Source organism: Pecten maximus, chromosome 2 (genome assembly GCF_902652985.1).
Source record: "Pecten maximus chromosome 2, xPecMax1.1, whole genome shotgun sequence".
Lineage (NCBI taxonomy): Eukaryota > Metazoa > Mollusca > Bivalvia > Pectinida > Pectinidae > Pecten > Pecten maximus.
This window is the reverse complement of record NC_047016.1, coordinates 41,024,487-41,047,292: the sequence shown is the minus strand read 5'-3', so window position 1 is coordinate 41,047,292 and position 22,806 is coordinate 41,024,487. Positions and strand designations below refer to the sequence as shown.

Genomic DNA, 22,806 nt, shown 5'->3' with positions numbered 1-22,806 from the left:
GCTCAGCATAAGACATACGACATTCAGATTTTGAATGTTCAGCCGCTGAACATACGACATACGACATTCAGATTTTGATTTTGAATGTTCAGCGGCTCGACATACGACATACGACATTCAAATTTTGAATGTTCAGCCGCTGAACATACGACATACGACATTCAGATTTTGAATGTTCAGCCGCTGAACATACGACATACGACATTCAGATTTTGATTTTGAATGTTCAGCGGCTCGACATACGACATACGACATTCAGATTTTGAATGTTCAGCCGCTGAACATACGACATACGACATTCAGATTTTGAATGTTCAGCCGCTGAACATACGACATACGACATTCAGATTTTGATTTTGAATGTTCAGCGGCTCGACATACGACATACGACATTCATATTTTGAATGTTCAGCCGCTGAACATACGACATACGACATTCATATTTTGAATGTTCAGCCGCTGAACATACGACATACGACATTCAAAACTTCATATCTTGTGTTTTTACCATCCAACGAAGCGGCTGAACATTCAAAATCTGAATGTCGTATGTCGTATGTTCAGCCGCTGAACATTCAAAAGTTACCTCGTTGGCTGGTAAAAACACAATATATGAAGTTTTGAATGTCGTATGTCGTATGTTCAGCGGCTGAACATTCAATATTTGAATGTCGTATGTCGTATGTTGAGCCGTTGAACATTCAAAATATACCTCGTTGGCTGGTAAAAACAAAAGATATGAACGTTTTAAACGGTTTGCCGGATCTCGTTGGCTGGCTGAGCATTTACAGCAAAACTTCCGCAGCTAAAACCCGCTGAACATTCAAAATTTGAATGTCGTATGTCGTATGTTCAGCGGCTGAACATTCAAAATCTGAATGTCGTATGTAGTATGTTCAGCGGCTGAACATTCAAAATTTGAATGTCGTATGTCGAGCCGCTGAACATTCAAAATCAAAATTTGAATGTCGTATGTCGTATGTCGTATGTTGAGCTAACTTCACACAGCCTAAATTATTCATTATTTTGAACGTTAGATTACCATGCACCGTATATGACAGTACACAGCAGGCGCGGATCCAGGAATTGGAAAGTCCAGTAATTTAGTGGTAATGTGGTAATGCGTGCGCCATAGGCGGGGCCGATTTTTTTTTTTGCGAGGGGTCTGGGGCCAAAATTTCGGAACAAAATTTCGGAAAAATGAAATGATTAAATGATTATAGCAAATTTTGCAATCTTTCGAGAAGAAGATTTTCGATAAGTGGAAAGGGGGGAGGGGGCATAAATTGATTCACACAGAACGTCACTATCGTATCGTTTTCTATATAATGCAATAATTGTCACAAAGGTAGAACAAAATGCTTATTTATTGATTAACTTTTGTCAGTTTACTGGAATCTGGACGAACAAAAAGAAAAGTGAATCACGAATAAGACTGACATCAGGTTACTCGAACGTATACATGTGTACCAACATTACTTACTTCAGACCTGTTCATTTATTTCTGCACATTTTACAAATATCATGTCGTCGTCAAATACGAAAATCATACTTCAGACCTGCCAAACGATCTGTACGTTGTGATCTATGATCCATCATCAATTTATTTTCATTTCCCACAATGTTAGATTTAATGTTTGCTAGAAGTTCTTCGAGTTCAATCCAAATTTTATGACTACATCTATCACTGTACGAGAAATATTGAGGGGCGGACACTGGATTGCGTACTCCCCCTGAAAAAAATAGCAGATAGCAGGGGTAAATGCAAAATCCTGCATTCACGATAGATTCATACCTGGTGTGTTTTATAAAAACAAGTATATGAGAGATGTTTTTAAATGATTTTATATTATTATTTCGCTGATTGATACGGGAATTTGTTTTTTAAGATACCCTTACTTTGACAATTTTAGGGGGGGGGGGGGATTTAAATCCGCCAGTGACAATGTCAAAGAGTTTAACGCATTGTAAAATGTATTCTTTGTAATACTCATTATCCATTTATTCCACTTTACATCGCTCGCATATATAAAATTTAAGTTATTGATGAATTACCTGATTAATTGAGTGTGTAAGCATCAAACGCTACTCTAATAATATTCAAGCTGGCTGAAGTGCTTACAGAATTATGAAACTGAATTAAAATGAGAAAGAAAAGAGAATACTTGAGGGGAAAGTAGTGGTTATTTTGTGTCAACGCAAGACTTTTATAGTATTTTACTGCTAACGCCAGAATACCCAGAACAACCTCTTATTCTTATCGGTATTGTGTGCGGTATATACATTTTTAACTAGTCATGTAGGGGTCCGTTTTTTTTAAAATTGAAGATTGGCATAGCCCTAAATAGATGACAAGTACAATAAAAAATCAAAATATCAAACAACCATCAGCTATATATTACCCCCTCCAAATTTTAACTTCGAAAAATTCCAACTGATACTGCTTGTTCATGGTATACGTATAATGTCCCGGCCCTGTCTTGAACAAGTTATTGAGCACCGTTATATGCAATCTTTTTTTTTATTGAAAACGAAGTTCAACAACTACTGAAATGATGCAGTTGAAAAAAAGGAAAGGACGATCTCATCACTGCATGGCATTAAAACATGCTATCTTATTAGCCCGTAATATCGCAAACGACGTCCTGTGCATGCACCTGTAAAATAAAGAATGCCGAGATGACCCCAAAAAGTGCACCTGGTGACAGTCGATTATACAATCACATGACTTTTCAACTTCGTATGTAAATGAAGAATCTGGACAGGCTCAGAGAGCAGTTTGAGAAATGGCGTTCTGAGCGAGGAATTCGGCGATGTTTTCACGGATTATTGTGTTTTGGATGTAACAATTCGTATTGAGTGGCACGGTAGGTTAAAGATGAATGTTTTCTGATGACGGTCGCATATAGTGTGCGCCGTGTCAGTTTGAATAAATGTGTTTTTTGGTCAATTGAAGTGTGATGGGGTGCCGTTTCGCTCGTGGCGGAGTTTCCGGCCTTCCCTCTTACACATTACACATACCGCTGTCATATCAAAAAAAAATCGAAAGTGATATGTTCTATATGCAAGCGCCTGTGGCCCAGCCCTCCCTCCCTTATCTACGTGCCTATTCCGCCTTTCTTCGTTTTACCAGAACGTCGAGCAAATGTCGGTAACAGATATAATTTTTTTTTTAAGTTGTAGTTTGACATTTTAAGATTTAAAAAATGGTTAACTTTATCTAACAACAAATCTGCAAAAGTTTTACACCGCGTTTAGTGGTTTTAAACACATCTATTGAATACATAAGTCACAAACATGTTCTTAAATAATGCAAATTTTATTAAACTAAGTCACAAAAAACGACGAACATCAACAAAGTATACGTCAAATGCGGAATATGTTTTCTTTGGTCATTTTATATTGTATAGAGGATATCTAACAGTTTCTTCTGTAAAACCAAACATATTTGACGATTGGGCTAATTATTTGATAGTTTTCACGAGTGAGAAGCACTCGTGAAAAATATCAAAATATCAAAATATCAAAACATAGCCGCACGAGTGAAACACATTTGGTATTACTGAAGATACTGTTTGATATTCTGTTTACTACATTTTATAGCAAAATATATCGAGGCAGCTCAATCTCTCCCAGAATTCATTGCGGCCCCTGTCAACGACTCACAAATGTACGCCAAATCGTGAGGTTATGTATTCTATCATGCATTATGACGTCATATAACATGACGGAGAGCTAAATGCAAATCCCCATAGTCGTTTGTCAGCAGTGTTCTGATTGATCAAATCAGAAAAAGGGATAGTCTAGTGAAAAATATAAGACAAAGTGATATTTTCCGCTACTGAAAAATATTACTTTTATTGAATAAATAATTTTTGATATTTCACTTGTAAAATGTAATAAATAAAACATTATGTTGCAGTTGGTAACATCATATGAATTTCACGATAAAACAATTTATACCACAGGTGGGTAAATCAAGGTTTTCTGACACAATGATTTCACAGTTGTGTATGTCATGATTTTGTTATAAAATGTAACATTTTACAGCCGAGAAGGCCCTTCATATGATGAAATGAATGTCAAGCTCGTTCCTATTCCATCTGAGATTTAAACCAAGATGATGCTCGATTTATAAAAAAAAACACATGTAATTGGAACTCGTTTTACATATCAGAAGTACAATGGTTTGCTTACTTAAGTCCTATTTTACTACAAAAATCTATATGTATCAAACAGCACAAACATAGTACATTTCACGATATTAAAATCATTTGTAAAATTCAACCTTACACATTTTTAACTGTTTCTGTATAAGATGCATTCAAACTGGATAAACATGATCGTATATTTCATTCATCTCTTAAGAATAATATTCATTTTAATTGAAAGTTCAATTCCTATGAAAAAGAATATCATACACAAATTCAAAATTTGGAAACATCCTTGATTCATCAGCGTTTATTTGTTTATTTATTTATTCATTCATTCATTTACTTTTCACTTGCAATAATTCAAAAATCCAAACGTATCGTATATGTATCAACAGTGGGGTGAGACTAGCCGATTCAAATATTATGTAAAAATATATCTTCGTTGTGAAATATACCAGTTTAAAGATAAGCAATTAAACAGCTACTTGGAATCTTATAGGGTAAGGTTTGTATACAAATGTTGTCGCTGAAACCATACAAATAAAACTAGAAGCAAAAGTATGTCTTATAAATGGATATATTTATATAAAAATGGGGGAAATTGGAAAAAAGATTGTCATTACTATTTGGGAGATGTAACAAAAATAAAATGATGATATTCGAAAACTAATGTTTATATACAGTATTTAATGATTCGCTTAAACAACCATACAGCTCAAGGCACAGCCTTAAAAAGACTGCACTTTTAGAAGAAGATAACTATAACTTTATTAACTTCATAATAACAATAAAACATTAAATCATTCTGAAAAATAACAGTTTTCTATGTATAACAGCTATTTATTCATCATAACATTAATTTTCAAGTTTCATATAAATGCATACCCCCTCCCTCTCCTTGTAAAAAGTAACGACCTGAAATAAATGTCTGGCATAAAACCATAAGTAGATTCAATGCTCCTAGAATAAAGCTCTATATATTACTAAATACTTTTTATCGTTCCACAAAAATCCCTAACCCCCCCCACCCCCCCCCACCCCCAACCCCCAACCCCCAACTTCGTTAGTTGCTTCCCCTGTTTTTTGGTGTGTTTTTTTTCTAGTCTTCCCCTGTGCCAGGTTACGAAATATTAATATTGAAACCAGTGTTGATAAATGAACAATAGAAACAATCCGAAATATAATTTCATTTCCTTCCTTTTACTTTCATGGTAGGGGGATCAGCCTATGATTTGTGCACTTGTTCCCAAACCGATTCCACACATTATGGGATCAGAAGTTTTCTGATGTTGCGGCTCCTTTCTTCTGCTTGTCTTTTATGATGACGTTTTTCACTCCAATGACTCCCATTAGTTCTTTACTCATGAAGTAAGGTTTCCCAACGGAGCCATCATTCATTTCAATATCTTCCACTGCAAATGAAATTCGACCAGAAATATCAAATAACGAATTTTTGTCATATATAGCTGACAACATTGTTTATTGATGAATAAGTTTGTTTTAAAAGGTTTCAAACTTTCGTTATCGTACGAAAAGCACGACGCATTGTTCTTATGAACATTTTGAAAAAGATTTTATACTGTCATGTATTGATTTTGTTTTCGCGATATCTGTTTTTGACAATGTGTAATGTAACGGCTTATATATCATACTTTCTTTTTAAGATCTATAGCATCTTTAAAGATAGACTTAAGGATGTATGTGACCATTGCGACATTAAATGGTCATATACGTAATAAAACAATTTGCTATACGTACAGAAACACATAAACAACGTTGACAACGCCATGGAGAAGACATCGAAGAAAACTGTGGCGACTATGTAGCCGCAAATCAGGATGATCTGGAAAGAAAAAATAAATCCTATGGTATGTGTTGGCAAACTCATGTGCGAGTTAAAGTTTTTTCACCAAAAGTTATATATACGTTGTCATCAACTTATTTTAACTTCTCGACTTTATACTTGGTATATATTGTATATATTTTACAGGGAAATTGGTATTGTAAATAACAAAAATAGTGAAATGAATGTTTTTAATTAAATCATTTTGTAACGTGTATGAAAATGGAAGCACTTTATTTCTAATGAGCACACTTCATATGGTGTGACATGACCATATGGTGTGTTCCTATTAAAGCCAATATCCAAATACTAAATACTATATCTTTAATCAATGGGCCCATATGTTTTTCCTTGTACGTGTTGATAATTCCTAACGATAATGTAGTATTTGGTCTGATAACACGCAAACATGGCTGTGTTTGGATATTTCGAAAAACCGAGAATTTTGATTATGTGTATCTTAATGTGCTAAAAATGTATATCCCATTGTGTTGAGCATCGTAGTTGTTATTGAAAACGCAATGATCGGAAAATTGCTGATATTTTGGTAACTTTGATAACGCATTGAGTTAGATATGTAATCAGAAGTGGATGCAAACCAAATATGTGGCGATGTAAGTGTTCGAGGTGGTGACGTATCCGGTAAGCAGATCGTCGGCCAGATAGTTGAAAGTATAAAACGCCAAGGCCTCTGAAACATTCAAATAAGAATTGATTATTCTGCAAGTTTATATATTTTAGCATTAATCTTATTTTAGCGCTTTGCATGCTAAAACATTCAACTAAATAAGGATAGCGCTAATTGTAAATTCTGTATATTCGCTAAAATGACTATGGCAAAATAAGCATGCGTTACATGTTACATTTTAGCGCATTAACGGCAGCTATAATATAACTTAGCTTAGCTTATGTTTTAGTGTAGCACAGAATAACATATTATGTGTGTAAACATTTCTAATTTTCAAAATCTCTTTCTCAAATTGTTATAATATCAGTATTCTCAACATGCGTCAAGCAACGTCTGCTGCAGAGAGGAAACATTAATATTCATTAGTTTTGTTAAGATTTGAAAAACCCTCAATGGAATGTTTTATTATCGAAATCGAGAGTTACATGTAACTTTTACTGAATATACATTCTAAGTAATGATCAGCTGTGGATATCTAATACAATACACTTAAAGATAACACTATGCTATAAATCATATATCAATAGCATTGCTACTCCACATATCATCTATAATCACAATATATTATTATCGAATACGCTATCACTTTATATAACATTGTACGATGTACTGAATCCAGTACCTTCATTCAACTTTAGAATATTGAATATGCCTATGTATCGCGTCTTATATTAATTTACAACTTCATTTAAAATACATTATGGACATGCGTAAATAATACCCTGTCTGTAATCAATCCTAATTAAGACTTTATTAAATTACACAAAAATATCATCATAAGCAATTTCAACCCGATACGCCAAAGGATAATTCATATTTTTGCGGCTTTTTATTTTTATATTTATATACAAAGAATCATTATACACATGTTTTATCGTGTTTATTCATTCATAAATGCAATAGGCAAACTTTGACTTCGTGCTTCACTTAGCAATGTACACTGTACACTAAAGACTGAATCTCGTTACAAGAAACCATACATCTCTTCCCTTCCCTTCATTGGTTACATTACAGGCAATCATGATAAACAATACAAACCCGTTGCTCCAATGATGACGAGTTTACCGACAAAAAGGACAAAATCTGCTACCTTATCCACTACGGCCACTCTGTGAAAATCAAGAAAATCAAACAATTGATACTTAATATCATTTGCTAAAGATACGAAATGCAAATCCAAGTATTCAATATAAAGAAAACTGTTATTTCTTTTAAGGTTTTTTAAGATGAAAAAATAGGTATATCGAGCGTTAAACTCAACAGATTCTACTTGCTTAAATGACATACAAGATACATAAGCACCTTTCAATACAAACTTAGAGTAAGAGTCAAAAATTAATTAAACTGCATCCTCCAACTGTTTCGTCCTTCTACATCTTCTTCAGGGATTCGCCAGTGATGCTAAGAACATTGATGTTTAAATGTCCGAGGCGACGGAGGTGCAATATCCTCTATCCTTCATGATATTTAATAATACTGGGATTCAAAGGTCTTCAAAAGTAAGTTTTTCTCTTTGAATATGAATTATGAACAGTCCTCACCTTAGAATATTCCTCATGATCGCGAAGAACGCGTCTTTTGCAGAAAAGCAGAAGTTTTTCCCATGAATGGCCATCTAAAAATGAAAAGTAAAATAAATAAGAACAAAACAAAATGAAACTTAGGACTAAATATATACTCTAGAGATATGTAACACGATACCTGTAGGGTTAGTAGATATACCGATATTATCTACATGTATTTTGCCTAGCAGTTTATTGCTGAACTTAAAATTAGTTTCTAGACCTTTGTCAATAAGATAAGTAAAATAGTCTTGAAAGTAAAATAGAAAAAAGTTTGCAATAAAACGCCTTAAACTACAATATTGATTTTAGTCTTCCGACCTGTGAGTTTCATTTTTAACATGCCATTTTTCTTAGTTTTAATCTGACATGCGTTTTACAAGCCCGCATGGCATTGTCATTTGTAAGACCTTGCTACTCGTCATCGACTATTGGACTAATGTATATATAATGTCAATTCCACATATTATAAATTGAATTTTCCTTGCAATGTGTCAACTGGATTCTTACCTGTATATATGCATTCTTGGTTAAGAACTTTAGGCATTTCTCCAAACACCAGAAGCAGCATTTCAGACACCTGATGGAAGGAATGGTGTACAACAATTTTTTATTTAACTTTTACAAGCTTGACGCAATCAACTTCGAAATTCACAGTTTTGTGGCTGATCACAAACTTTGTCAACTAGTCAACAAAAATCGCACTATATGGCAAATAAAACAAACAACTAAATTCATTATTTATTTCATAATATGATGATTTTTTAATTTAGAGTCAATAAAAGGTATTGAATTCAACATGCAATTCACGATAAATAATTGGAACAAAATATATTAATGATATGGACAATCAGATGATGAGAATGATTTGGAAGTATGCCGCATAATATAGAGTTTGTCTGTATCAGTAGTGTCGCCATATTTTTTTATTTCGAGTATTTTAAGAACGTGATGGTAATCATACAGTGATAAAAGCAATTGTATGCAATGTCGATCTTAAACAAGTGCTGTAGTTTTAAGGTTATTGTGTTTTGTAATGTCAATGATACTGTTTTACAAATAAACCATTAGGTCTTAAAATTAAGATGTATATATAAAAGAGTTGAGGTAAATATATCCCAGAAAATGTTTGTTTGTTTCTTAGTCTTAAATATAAAGGCGGAATACTACAAATCGGAAAACCATTATATTCAAAACATGTATTGGTACAGTGAAACCTGTCTAATCCAACACCATGTGGGAGTGACACTTTTGGTCGGATTAGACAGGGTATCGCAAAAGTCAGGTATTTGTTGTTGACTACACTTGGCATCACGAAAATACGGTACAGTGTCGGATTTGACAGGATGACGGAAAAGTCAGGTGTCGGATTAGACAGGTTTCACTGTACCATTTAACTTGATGCTGTTTTCAATGACATTCTTAATTTGTATTTACATTAGATATAGTCTCAAGACAACGGCAGACTTTCATACTCGCGGAAATATCTTGTGTTAGCTAAACAGCCTAATCCAAATAATAGTGTTAACTATTATATGTTGTCTTGGTGTTTGTGGTTCATTTTTTTAAAGTAAGTTTTAATATGATTGGAATATTTCATTTATTTTATATGATCAAATTATCTAGTGAAGGATAACTTACTTGACAATAAACTTCGCCACAATGTTTTCACTTTTGTTCAGTTTGTGATCAAGGTATTCTAGTACGACCCGAATCATTGCTACCACGGCAAGGATGAAGGAACCGAATGCTAGGGATCCCAAGTGATACCTGTAATCAACCAACATACCTTTGATATATCAAACCACAAGGGAAACTGTTGTTGAAAGTGAAAGATATTCTAATATAATAGTGATACCGACCGACGAAGTAACAACATTGATACTTATCAAGGTCGTTTAACTTCTTTTTAGTACACATTAAAATCAAAATATTTTTTACATTGTACATTACTTTCTATCTCATAGTAAGGATTTTTTATTCAATTTTGTTTCCATTCCTTTTTTGCTCACAACATATAATTAAAAACAATAGATAACTGTAATCATTGACATATAATGTATTATCTCCGTACGATCACTACACCATTGTCATACATGACAAAATAATGAAGAAACGGTATATATCTCTGTAATTTATCAAAGTAATTGTAAACTAAGTTCATAAAGTGTCATTTAAACATAAAATCAGTCATTGTGTATAAAACTTTCTAAACTTTTGCAGACAGATTTGCCGTTCCTTTAAATTGCTACAATAATTATAAGATCACTATTTTAAACGTTTACCTGAATGCTCTCCACAACGACGCAGCGATGGGAAATACCGGGATGTCCTTTGGTTTCTCGAACGCCCAATAATACGACGCGAATGCACCAGCTAGAGTCAACTGCCCCAAGGCTACCACGAAGTTTATTAGCCAGAAAAACATGAAGAGGGCGAAGAATGCGGCATACATTACGAAGCTAAAAGTAGAAATATGGATATTCTGAATATGGCCTCACACGAATGGATTATACAAAGTGGCACCTAACACTATAGGATAATGATATTCTGAATATGGAATCTCACGACCGGATTATACTAATGCACAATTATAACAATTGATTCTTATATTTGCATCAATATACAGTACGCAAAATATATAATACGTAATCATTTAGTTAGATTGTGTTCATTTCCTATTTGATGTGCAACATGACTGTATTTATATAATTACAGTAACTGATATAATTTGAAAATTTAATTTAAATTAGTATAGCTAGGCATTACTTCTCTTCCAAGTTCTTTAGGTAGCTACACGTGTCGGAGGTCGAAGATGTATTCTGCAAAGTAATAAAAATATGCTTCAAAGCTAAGACATCGAACTGACGTTTACTAGTTGATGTTTCCAGCCAAGCTATTAGAAAACTTAGAGAAGCCGGTCACTCATAATTTGTATTTACCGACTGGTTATTATTTCTGACAATACACTACTTCGTTATTGTAACCAAATTAAAGGCATTGAATTCATATGATTAAGCTTTATACAGTTTTATTATTATAATGATTTGATATATTTTAATTGGATTTGTTTGGTCCAATTAAATCCAATTAATTGGTTCCAATAAACAACAAACTGTATGGCGGGTTTTTTATGAAGACATAATTTTAAGAATTCAGAATATGTTACGTACCGAGCAAGTCGACCCCATGAAACCAGACACCTGGGACTCAATCGCATCAGTATCCCATTTTCCATTAGACCACGTGGACGTCGTGTTTTCGACAGAAGACATGGTCCGCCCTGTGGAAGCCAGGTAACTGAGAAGGAGCTTAAGGAAGGCTATTTTCAATGCAATAAGGTTTAAAAGAGACATATCGGTTCGTGAGGTAGGAAAAACACTAGAAGAATACAAAAAGGTGTGGGGTTTGTAAAAAAAAATTCACTGAAAACTAAAGACCAAAAAAATCACGTCAGCTTTATAAAACCTTTCCCCATTATAGGACGCAGGTAAAAACCGATTCTACCGGAATTAATCACCTCCTACTGTCACGCATTAATACACAGAAGATGTATTTCGAGTCAGTATTGGGAGGGATGGGATGTATGGAAGAATTAATGCGGAAAACAGATAACTTCCTTTGTTACTACAGAGGATATCCTATTTCTTGTTATGAATTATTGAAAACAAAATGAACTCGATGCAATGATTATGAAATTTACTTTCATTATTTATTACTCTCTATTTTATTTTACTCTATCTTTTTTCTGATATGTTTCTGCCTTTATATTAGCTTAGCTGAGCCGAGAGCGTTAACCACTATACAACAGAAATAGCGACATAGAGTGCATATTATCGCAAGAACACATCGTAGTAAGACACGATCCTCCTGGCTATTTTGCTTGCTTATTTGAATACCCAGTCTGACGTGATATCTAAGTTATCAGCTCAGCATAAAAGGATACGCCCCAAATATCAGAAAGTAACCAACAACCAAAAGTTGGAGGATCATAATGAGTATAGGGAAGGCTAGCGTTGTCATTATCGCTCCGACGGCTCTGAAAATACAGAGAAAATAGTATGTTACATGTTAGCAATGTACACACCCATTCAGTTTTTAACCATTTTACTATATAATGGCTCCCAGAAAAATATAACTTATACGTGAAAGAATAATATTGCAAAATGCCTTTCAGACTTCTCTTCGTACGTATGATAAAAAATGTAACAACTGTACTTCATTTCTGTTCATGCATAGAAATGAATGTTGTTGTTCTTGTTTTTCTTGTTGTTGTTTACCTGCTGGCTTCTTTTATCAGTCCGATGGCTATCCTGATCCTTTGACACAGGAAAATGACCATCACCAGTATAATGGTGAATATCAAAGCAGTTATGATTCCTGTACAAATTTTAAAAAGTAAATCATATTTTTACTTTCTTAGTTTTCTGTAAACATAAAAATACTTGTTTAATTGTAAAAACATGTACATCTTATTGTATTTATAATAACGACAGAACACTCTAATATAATTACTGAATCAGAAGAAATCCTTGGATTCGTATTGAGAATAACGACTGCGTGACAAAGACATTTGTATAATCCACCCTATGACAAGACACATCACTCAGACCTTACGTAAGAAGAAGTCGGGTTTTCTATCATTTTTACAATATACTTCACATACAACAAAATGTTAGAACGAACAGCTGTAAATTAATAATGATATTCTTGCGTTAAAGCAAGCCGAAAGCTTCTTTAAAATCAACAATCCGTCTTCAGACGGTTAGCAATGTAGATTATCAAAATACATTCATGTAAGCCACATGTTTAGATGTTTACCATGAATCCCTACAGCTATAATAGATTATGTGTGTCACGCTTACCAAGGCCGAGAAACATCTTTGATTTCGAGTAACTTATTGTCCCAACGGAGAGATATATAGTCATCTCGGTCTGGTCGTTTGACGAGTCGAGGTAGTACGTGAAGAGGTGAACAGTCGCTGAAGCATACAGACATTTAAAACATTTAAAATCGGTCTTGTACAGAATAAATGTCACGAAAAAATCTCTGAAGTTTCACTGTGGTGCGACTCGTACTCTGCATGCATATATTGAAACATTAAGACTTCTACTGAAACATATGTACCAGTTCGATTCATTCCTGTTTGAATTTCCTCTAACTCTGGCATCACAAATGTCCTAAAGCATCGTCTTATACCTTTAAAAGCAGTGTATGGATTTGCCACATCGCCGAAATGAAGTTTTACATTATTGGCGATGTCATTAATCTGAGAGAACATAAAGACAACCAGAAAGAGTTAAACATACCATATCCAAAGGCTCCCAGCATTCCAAAGATCGTAAACCACACCATGAAGCCAGCCATTATCCGGAGTAACACGATATAAAGCAGGGATATCAGCGTGATAATTATCATGAAACTGAAATTAAATCAACAGATTTCAATTAATCAAAATAGATTTAAATAGATCAATAATTTAAAATAGTACAATCAACTGAAATAGTTGAATATAAAATAGTCCAAAGAATTAAAATAGACCAATAAATTAAAACAGACCGATTAAGATATATCAATAAATTAAAATAGTCCAATTAATAAAAATAGGTAATTAAGACCATACATTGTCTCTGACCATTGTTCTTTTGCTCATTTTAGGCAATGTGATAAGTAACGTTAAGAAAGATTTCATTGATGTATTTTAATGTTCCTCTGCAACAGGGTGTCTGTCCATTATTGTGAAGCTAAGTTTTTATTTAAATTATTCATGACTTTTTTTTTAACCAATTTTTTTTTTGGGGGGGGGGGGGGGGATGGAGCGGGAATGACACCCAGTTTTGTTGGTACTTGTCATAAATTTGGCTTTCTTTCTGTTTTCGGTATATTATGCAATTTATCACATAACTGGCTTGTCCTACCATGTCATACGATCATGTCATAAATGTCGTAAGACATATGTGTCATAACACTATTGTGACGTCGAAAATACGTTATGACGTCACATATTCAATATGACGTTACACGACTGTTTCTACGAAAACAAATACCGTCAGTGTCGAGATTAATCCGTTTTACATAGAAGCAAATTGAAAAGTCTTTGCTTATATTTTAAGAAATATAAGCTACATTATAAAATCATCTTACATACGTGGCTATGTAAAATATCGTGGCATAGAAAGTTATATTAATTCAATACATTCCATAATAAACTATTGTAAGATCATCTATGTTGAATATTGTTAACCAATCGAGATTTATTTAGAGAAAATGTTTTTTTATCCCCCACATACAGATATATAGACTGAGAACATACTCACACCACAATGATCCACCACGTCTGCAGGACTTCAGACATTATTTTCTCGGCGTACTCCTTCGCCTTGATAAACGCCCCAAACACGCTGTAAACCGATCAATAAGCAGAGTTCAGAACAATGTAATATTTGTTGTAAGACAATTAAAATATTCGTTGTCTGTGTGGTGGTTAGTGGTTCCATTTGACATATGACATTATTGTCACTTCATAGGAATGATGGCAAACATTTATTAAAGAAAGCACAGAACCAAATCAAAAACAGACAGTTTTTTCCCGTATGGACAGAAGATTTAATAGGAAGGTGAATGCATCGGGACATACCGACTGGATATTCAGATGAGAGAAGTTTCCAAAGTTTTATGTGAGCTGGACAATACATGTAGATGTAAAATATATATACTAAAAAAGTTCAGTGTTTTTGTTAGAGGGAGTTTTTTAAGTGTGTAGTTTGTTGTAAATTTAGGTGATTTTTTTGGGCTGAATTTAATACAAGAAGGTGGCACCCATATAAAAAGTCAAATTGGTAGAATTTTAATGTTCTATTTACAGGTGTTAGATGACATTCTTCAAAATAAAGGTTAGTGGACTAGTGTAGAAAGACAGTTGCAGATAAGTGGTAAACGTTAACATTATCGTCTATGGGAAATCATTTGGTTCCGTGGTTCCTTATAGGAAGATATAGACAGCACGAAGACCATTATAAAGATAGTTCAGAAAGGTAATACGATTGAAAAATGATGATTTACCAAGCAGTGATATGATACTAAATTTCTTGTATGACATTGTTCTATACGTACTCTAATGCAGTGGAGAGTATACTGGCTGTCAAACCTGTGCCATCCTTGCTTGTCAGAGTGGTGGGTACGCTACTGTTTATATTACCATCCAGGTCCCCGATATTGTTGATGAAGTTGACCAGTACCGTGGGCACACAACGGCGTATTACTGAACGACAAACATATCTTATTTACATTATATCATGGAATTAATACAATTGTGACTCCTCGCTTAATCATATTTATCACATTCTGGCATGTTCGACCATGTAATGCGGTCATGTCATAAATATCATTAGATATCTTAAGGTATGGACATGCAGAATGTAAGAAGTACTGTGTCATGGTATAAAACGGGTGAGAATAATACAGGACTTACATGGAGAGCTGGCAAGAATGTATGCTGGGCACGAGTCGTCCGATACCAGTTGGTAGACCTCTTTCTGTAATAAATGTTCGTCATATAACTGTTATTAATACCATTTCACACCTAGGTTGGTAATATAAGCAAAAGAAAATACCAGCCTTGGTGTTGCAACTTAAATATAATGATACTAAAGGTATACGGTTACCCATTTGCAAATTAGAAACTATATTTAACTAATTTACCGGGTTAAGTTTATTTATTGAACATGGCTAATTCCAGAAAAAAAAGACTATGTTTACTATATTGACATGTTTACCTCTGCGTCATTGAACAGTTTTTTGCCGAAAAGGATGATGCAGTCGATAACAGCTATATATATGACAGATTATTCTGTGCTGTCAATCATGAGTTAAAAACTGACCGGAATGAGTCTAAAACTGCAGTCTTCTCATCTTACAAGACATTACTTACGGTCATATCGGCAGATGTTTTACAATATTTCAAATCAGAGGTGGACGACACGTCTGATAAAACCGAGTAGTAGTACGTCGGACACGCTGAGACGCAAATCTGGAAAATGCAAGACGAAAATAAAATGCTTAGTTCGTTTGACTTGTTATGAGTAATACAACAATGGAAACGTTTATTGGTATATACTATTCTTTTTGCTTAGAGTTAAAACATATCGATATGCTTAAAGGGCCATACTTATAGGAGAATAATGTTGAATTTCGAACACGAATAAATATCTACAAATTAGCACAAAAATAGTCATGTAATTTACCAAAAGGTTTGTTTTGGAGATGCTGTTTCTTAAAATCACAAATAATTTGCTGTATATGCTAACAGTTTCTTCTATACAGTTACTTTGTGATAAGATGTAGCGTGGAATGATTCCAAGTCACAAACAATCAAACCTAAAAAATGGTCATGCTGTTATGCTCACGAATGTCTATAGCACACGATAGGAGCATTTGTTTGACCGGATTTTACTATATGTACGTATAAATACTTATTTTGTTTTGATCTTGAAATGTTAATGGCAACCGTGAATAAAAATAATACAAAAATGGCATAAAGGGAGGCATTTAATCAATAAAAATGCTCCTATCTCATACTCTTACGACATATAATCATGGTAAGAAGTACATTTTGATGGCAAATTGTTAAACTAGTGAGTTTAGGGACGTTTGTTTTAGCCCAAACTCAGCTGTTGAACATTTTTCCCTACAATCAGTCTCTTGCGATGTCTAGAGTTCTTGATTTGTTTATGCTTGAAATACCTCCTTATATGCCATATTTGTACGATATTATTCATATCTTGCGAACCTGTGGTGACGGACAGCCCAGCAAGAATACGGCTATCCCAGACTTGGAACACTCTATCAGATCGAAATAAAAAAGATAGTCCTTTCCTCTGGAAATAAACAAAAAGAAAAACATAATTCTATTCTGAAGTCACAATTGCAAACGATTTGATTAGTTTATATTTTACCTCAACAACCATTTTTTATAATCAATGATATTGAAACAACAGTAAATAGTAGAAAGAAACATTGGCATATTTTTCATTTTCGAAAATTTCGGGGTATTACTATTTCTCTAAGTTGGTAATAAACTATGGTTTGAATAACACTACATTCTTCTTTTACAGGAACTGTTAGATAATGATATCAAATGCAAATTATTTCTTGAACTTTTAATCACTAACGGCTAAATACCCTCATGCAGCATCAATTGATGAAGGTATAAGTATTTCGTTGCCTGTCCGCACTACTGGCCTCAAACCTCATGATGACGTTCAATATTCAACAATCGGCTATAATGTAATAAATTCATATTTTAATGTACTATCCACTTGTGTGCTTATATTTGTTATCCTCAGACGTCATCACAAAGACTTACGCGTTGCTCCCCTGGCCACACATGACACCGTCAGAGTCCACGGGATACAACAGCAATAGGGGGTTTCCTTGCATGAAAGCTGTCAAAAATAACAAGTATAATGTGTCCTCTTTATTGTCACTCCGATGTATATTAGTTCATCCTTAAAATGTTACAATTTCAAACGTATTCTAAAGACAATACATCACAATTTATAATAGGTGGTCATGCCAACACACTAAGAGAGACAGGAGGCCTATATTATGTAACATTCGTCCAAATAAGAAATTCAATCTCACGTTTCACTTGAAAAGCTTGTAATTAGTTCCTATGATTAGTTCAATAATACAACAAAATACAGAATATTGAATACCGTCGGTATATATCCTAACGAATAAATGCTACTACATTATCACAAAGACAACATTGATGTCTTCAACTGGCAAAACATTTATACGGTTTCAGAGTTATGTGTATCTATTCTAAACAATCAAATTGTGAAGCAATTGCATTTCTTAAGCACTGGTTCCATGTTGCATGTCAATCGGATTTAACCGATATATGTTGATATGCAAGAGAACTAGAGAGAAATTACTGTAATTCCTTTACTTTTGAATCCAATTTGCTTATACCTGACAATTATGTCTGCAATATTATTATTAACATAAGTTTACATGATTATTCACTTCTGAAGTGACACTTTTTCATTTATATTTAAAGAGGTAAATGGCTATTAAAGAAATTTAAAATATGATGTTTTTTGGTAAAGATTTATGAACACATTAGAGAATTTAATAAGTAAAAATACATAATCTGTCCCATGCTTCATCATTGCTCATAAAATTAAGAACATTTCTTAACATAAAACGTATTATAGGACTTAAGAGAAAAATCTGAATTTAAGGATATTACCCTTCAATTTTGAAATATCTTATTATGGAAACCTTTGCGAACTTGGTCCAGACCCAATTTAGCGTCAAATTAGCCGATACCTAGGCATAACATTGTGCCATATTACATGATATCACTGATAACAAACATACATTCCATACGTCGACACCAGCATGAATATCACAAACATACATATCATACGCCGACACCAGCACGAATATCACAAACATACATACCATACGCCGACACCAGCACGAATATCACAAACATACATACCATACGCCGGATACCAGCACGAATATCACAAACATACATACCATACGCCGACACCAGAGCGAATATCACAAACATACATACCATACGCCGACACCAGCGTGAATATCACAAACATACATACCATACGCCGGACCAGAACGAATATCACAAACTTACATACCATACGGCGACAGAATATCACAAACATACATACCATACGCCGACACCAGAACGAATATCACAAACATACATACCATACGCCGACACCAGAGCGAATATCACAAACATACATACCATACGCCGACACCAGCACGAATATCCCGATGAAGATGATGAAAATGAGACAACAGATGATATCTGTGCATGATCTAAAATATAAACAAAATATCGTTCTTAGTGTCAAAGTAGCTATTCATTCATCAAAACATTGGCGTTTTACATCATTTAAGTTCCAACAAAAACAGTTGTTTACACAATTGATGAAATAGAAAATGACTAATGGTCTATCATAATTTCTGTTCCTTTTACGAAACCTTCACATCTGAGAGTGAGTAGACGATCAGATTTTTATATCAGTTGACAGTTGTTTGTGTTGGTTCATAATTGATGAAACATTTGTAAGAAAATTACAATGAAATATTATTTTATCAAACAACACAATAAAATCTTAATATGAAACAGGAAAATATCTATGTTTATGTTGTCATAGAAACCATCATTACATATACCTGTAGTACAAAAACGTATCATACCTGTTTTTCAATGGGCCCTTGAAATTAGGGTCATGTTGTTTTGGTTTTCCTGCAATAAGAACAAGGGACTGTATAAGCATGCATTGACATTAGTTATGCTTCTACTTTCCCAAAAGATGTGTGATTTTTAATGGTGCTTGAAGAGCTGACGAGAATGAAACGTATTCAGATATTTAAGGTAAAGCATCAATATTCTAAAGTGGGGTTAGTTACATATTAATCTCATAATAAAATATTCACATGCAATTTCAAGGATGTAGTTCTGAAATGAATAAATCATTCATTTTCTGAGAAAAACTTGTGACTCTTTTATTCGGCCTGAACTATTTGTAAAGTTATTATATGTTTTGTGTTGCATTGAAATGTATATGTGTGTTTGTGTGTTACTTCGTTTATTTTATCCACGCATCATAGAGGTATGAATTATCCATTATAAAAAACAGCTATCACGTAAAATATCATACACGATGTCACAAAGAGATGGAATGGATTTGTTGTTCCTTTTCATTGTGGCTATGAGTAGTAGTAGGTATCTACATATCACGCGGTGCGCGTTAGCGCCTCTCAGAAGATATGATGACAGATTATACTATCCATAGCCGCAACAAGAATGGGGGGGGGGGGGGGGGGGGGGGGGGGGGGGGGGATCCAGTCCATTCATGTATCTGCATTGGGGTGGTTTCAAATAAAAACGAAAAGAACAAGGTCATTTTTATTGTTCTAACTTTTGATAGCTAAAGACGAAAATATGCATAATGAATGAAACAGTCCCGCCAATGCACCATGCCACCGTTTACCGTGTCCTTCCTAAATTTCAGTCGGGTTTTTTTCAAAACATCAAGTAACATCAAAATTGATTTTATGTGAATAGATAGCAAATATAAGACAGTTTACGGAAATGAAACAGAGATTATTTTCACGCGAAAGGATGTTATAATGCTGCATTCAATGTTTTCATGGTCAAATGTGTGTTGCGAATCAACACTCAAAATATAAACATGATGGAATAACGATGTCCCGCCCCATAATCACCATCGTCGGGTAACAACCGCTAATAGAACTGCGCTACGCTAGATGCACTGTGCTACGCAGCACGTGATAAATGAAGCGTAGCGTAGAGAAGCACAATCAACCGCGGATATCGTCCGATGTAATAGTGCTTGGTGTGAACTTGTAGGAATGTTGAACATTTTGTATCATTTGTAAAATATTTCACACTCTCGATGTACTGTAGGTGTACATTATTCAACAATTATGCTATTTTTAGCGTTTTTCATGCTTTAACCATTAAGTTTTATTTTGGATTTGCGCTAAACTTTCTGAACGCCAAAATGAGAACGTTTACATGTATGAGCATGTGCTACTCAACATAACTTCTTACCTATCATTTTACACTCGCCAGTAGAATCTCATATAACACAGATTGTGTAGGAGCCATGTTGTATGGAACAATAGACATATCCGTTTTGGTTATACGTGTATTATATCATTAGCATATTTGGAACGGAATGTGGAGGGATAGTCTGCTAACATATATATATATCATGTCATAAGTGGTACTTCTAATAAATTGATATGTTTTATGGAAAACTATGTTTATTACCAGTACAAATGAAATTCCTTCACATTCAGATGCTAACTAAATGTCTTTTGATAAGTAATTCTATGTTATGAGAGGTGTGTACATTTATCAAAACTTTACAAATCACCCAGTCACTCGTAGCTTCTAATACGTACTTTACTGGTGTCGTCTGTATCTGCCCTTAATTTCAATTTAGTTTTATCCTAAGTACGCTAATTATCTATTGTTACGCTTATTATCTATTGTTACGCTAAATATCTATTGTTACGCTAATTATCTAGTGTTACGGTAAGTATCTACTGCATGTTAATAGTACAGATATTTTTTTTTTTTTTAAAAACAGTCACATTTTTCATTACAAGAACTATATGTTGCTAAAACAGCTCCAGCCAAATCCATAACACATGTGTCTTTGTTTGTGAATACGTAACAATATACTATTCATGTGTTAAATGTACCCCACGATAAATCGTGACGTACAACACATGATAATTACATAGACAATGACACCGAGCTGCCCCTTCATTGTTTAAACCTCATTGTCTAACACTGTTATCAATTAAGGCATGTGGTATATTATGACTGATATACAAGTAATTAGCTCCTTTTATACACATACATTTAAAACGTTAATAACTAATTGTTGCATTAGTTTGTTTTAATCCACACGTAGTGAATTAAATTGAAGCTCACTGACATTATTTATAGGAAGGATTGGGCACGTAATACATGTAAACAATTGTTTAATAAAGCTCACTGACATTATTTATGGGAAGTGTTGGGCACGTAATACATGTAAACAATTGTTTGATAGAAAGGGAACATTCTTACCATAGTCTTTTTTCTCCTCTGAAATGAAAATGAAAATATGTTATCATTTTTTCTCAAATAATATTCGGATAATCTCAAATATTGTAATATAATAATGTTATTAAGATGCTGAAAATACCGTAATGGTATACTCAATCTCGCAATTTCGTAATACCTTATAGACCACAGGTATTAAGAAATCCATAAGATTTTCGAAATTAAACGTGGGGCATACTATACCGTATAGGTCCTTAGCATCGAGGATGAATTATAGATGGAATCAGATATGTAATGCAATATCATTCAGTTCGGCAGTGAGGTAACGAACACTCATTTTGTGTTGGAAAGCGCCAATATCTTTGTCTTCGTACCATCATTAATCACCCGAGATTAACATTCTCATCCATGCAAATTCAACTACATTTTGTAATAGTAAGACATCCAGAAATGATTGTATCATTGATATTGCAAGGATCTTCACCAGATCGAATATCTTAAGTTGAAATGATGCTTTAATATTACGTTATTATATCGTTCAGCGAGTTTTCCTTTTGTATCCTCATCACCACAAGATTATCATTATCACTCTTCTTACATATGCGGCCATCCTATGGTGTTATATTTTGCTGGTGTGAGGTTCATTATCATTTTAGAATTGCCATTGCCCCTTCTCAATTTCGTCATTTTGAGAGAAAGCATACATAGTAAAACTATGTAAAAATTGACTAATGGCCTATCATTATTTCTGTTCCTATTAATAATCAACACATTTTTCTCTGAATTTTATCAGAATGGGTTTTTTTTTTTTAAATCACACCTTAAATCTCTGATGCATTGTTCATAGGAAATCTTAACTAATCAATAACTTTAATATTATATATCAATATCTATATATATAAACTATATCAGTCCCAAAATTAAGATC

General features: G+C 33.8%; 1 protein-coding gene across 1 annotated transcript; it reads right to left on the bottom strand.

The window, feature by feature from the left end:
- Positions 1 to 5,254: 5,254 nt before the first annotated feature.
- On the bottom strand, positions 5,255 to 18,842 carry LOC117343090 (choline transporter-like protein 2). Its single transcript, XM_033905386.1, has 21 exons — positions 18,719 to 18,842; positions 17,613 to 17,691; positions 17,037 to 17,124; positions 16,179 to 16,277; positions 15,720 to 15,783; positions 15,362 to 15,509; positions 14,566 to 14,649; positions 13,558 to 13,670; positions 13,113 to 13,229; positions 12,528 to 12,627; positions 12,194 to 12,286; positions 11,421 to 11,547; positions 11,017 to 11,069; positions 10,533 to 10,709; positions 9,889 to 10,017; positions 8,758 to 8,827; positions 8,227 to 8,300; positions 7,724 to 7,794; positions 6,597 to 6,688; positions 5,913 to 5,997; positions 5,255 to 5,566 (listed from the first exon to the last, which is right to left on the bottom strand). The coding sequence occupies exons 1-21, from the start codon at positions 18,840 to 18,842 to the stop codon at positions 5,427 to 5,429; spliced, it is 2,127 nt and encodes a 708-aa protein (XP_033761277.1). The 3' UTR covers positions 5,255 to 5,426.
- Positions 18,843 to 22,806: the final 3,964 nt, after the last annotated feature.

What these genes read in the sequence shown, in the direction of transcription:
- LOC117343090 (XM_033905386.1), bottom strand. Translation starts at nt 18,842, where the DNA reads ATGGTATGTATGTTTGTGATATTCGCTCTGGTGTCGGCGTATGGTATG. An exon ending in TACTTTCTGATATTTGGGGC is followed by an intron (nt 11,548 to 12,193) that starts GTATCCTTTTAT and finishes GCTCCTTCTCAG; the next exon opens with TTACCTGGCTTCCACAGGGC. An exon ending in CTAAAGAACTTGGAAGAGAA is followed by an intron (nt 10,710 to 11,016) that starts GTAATGCCTAGC and finishes TTCTACTTTTAG; the next exon opens with CTTCGTAATGTATGCCGCAT.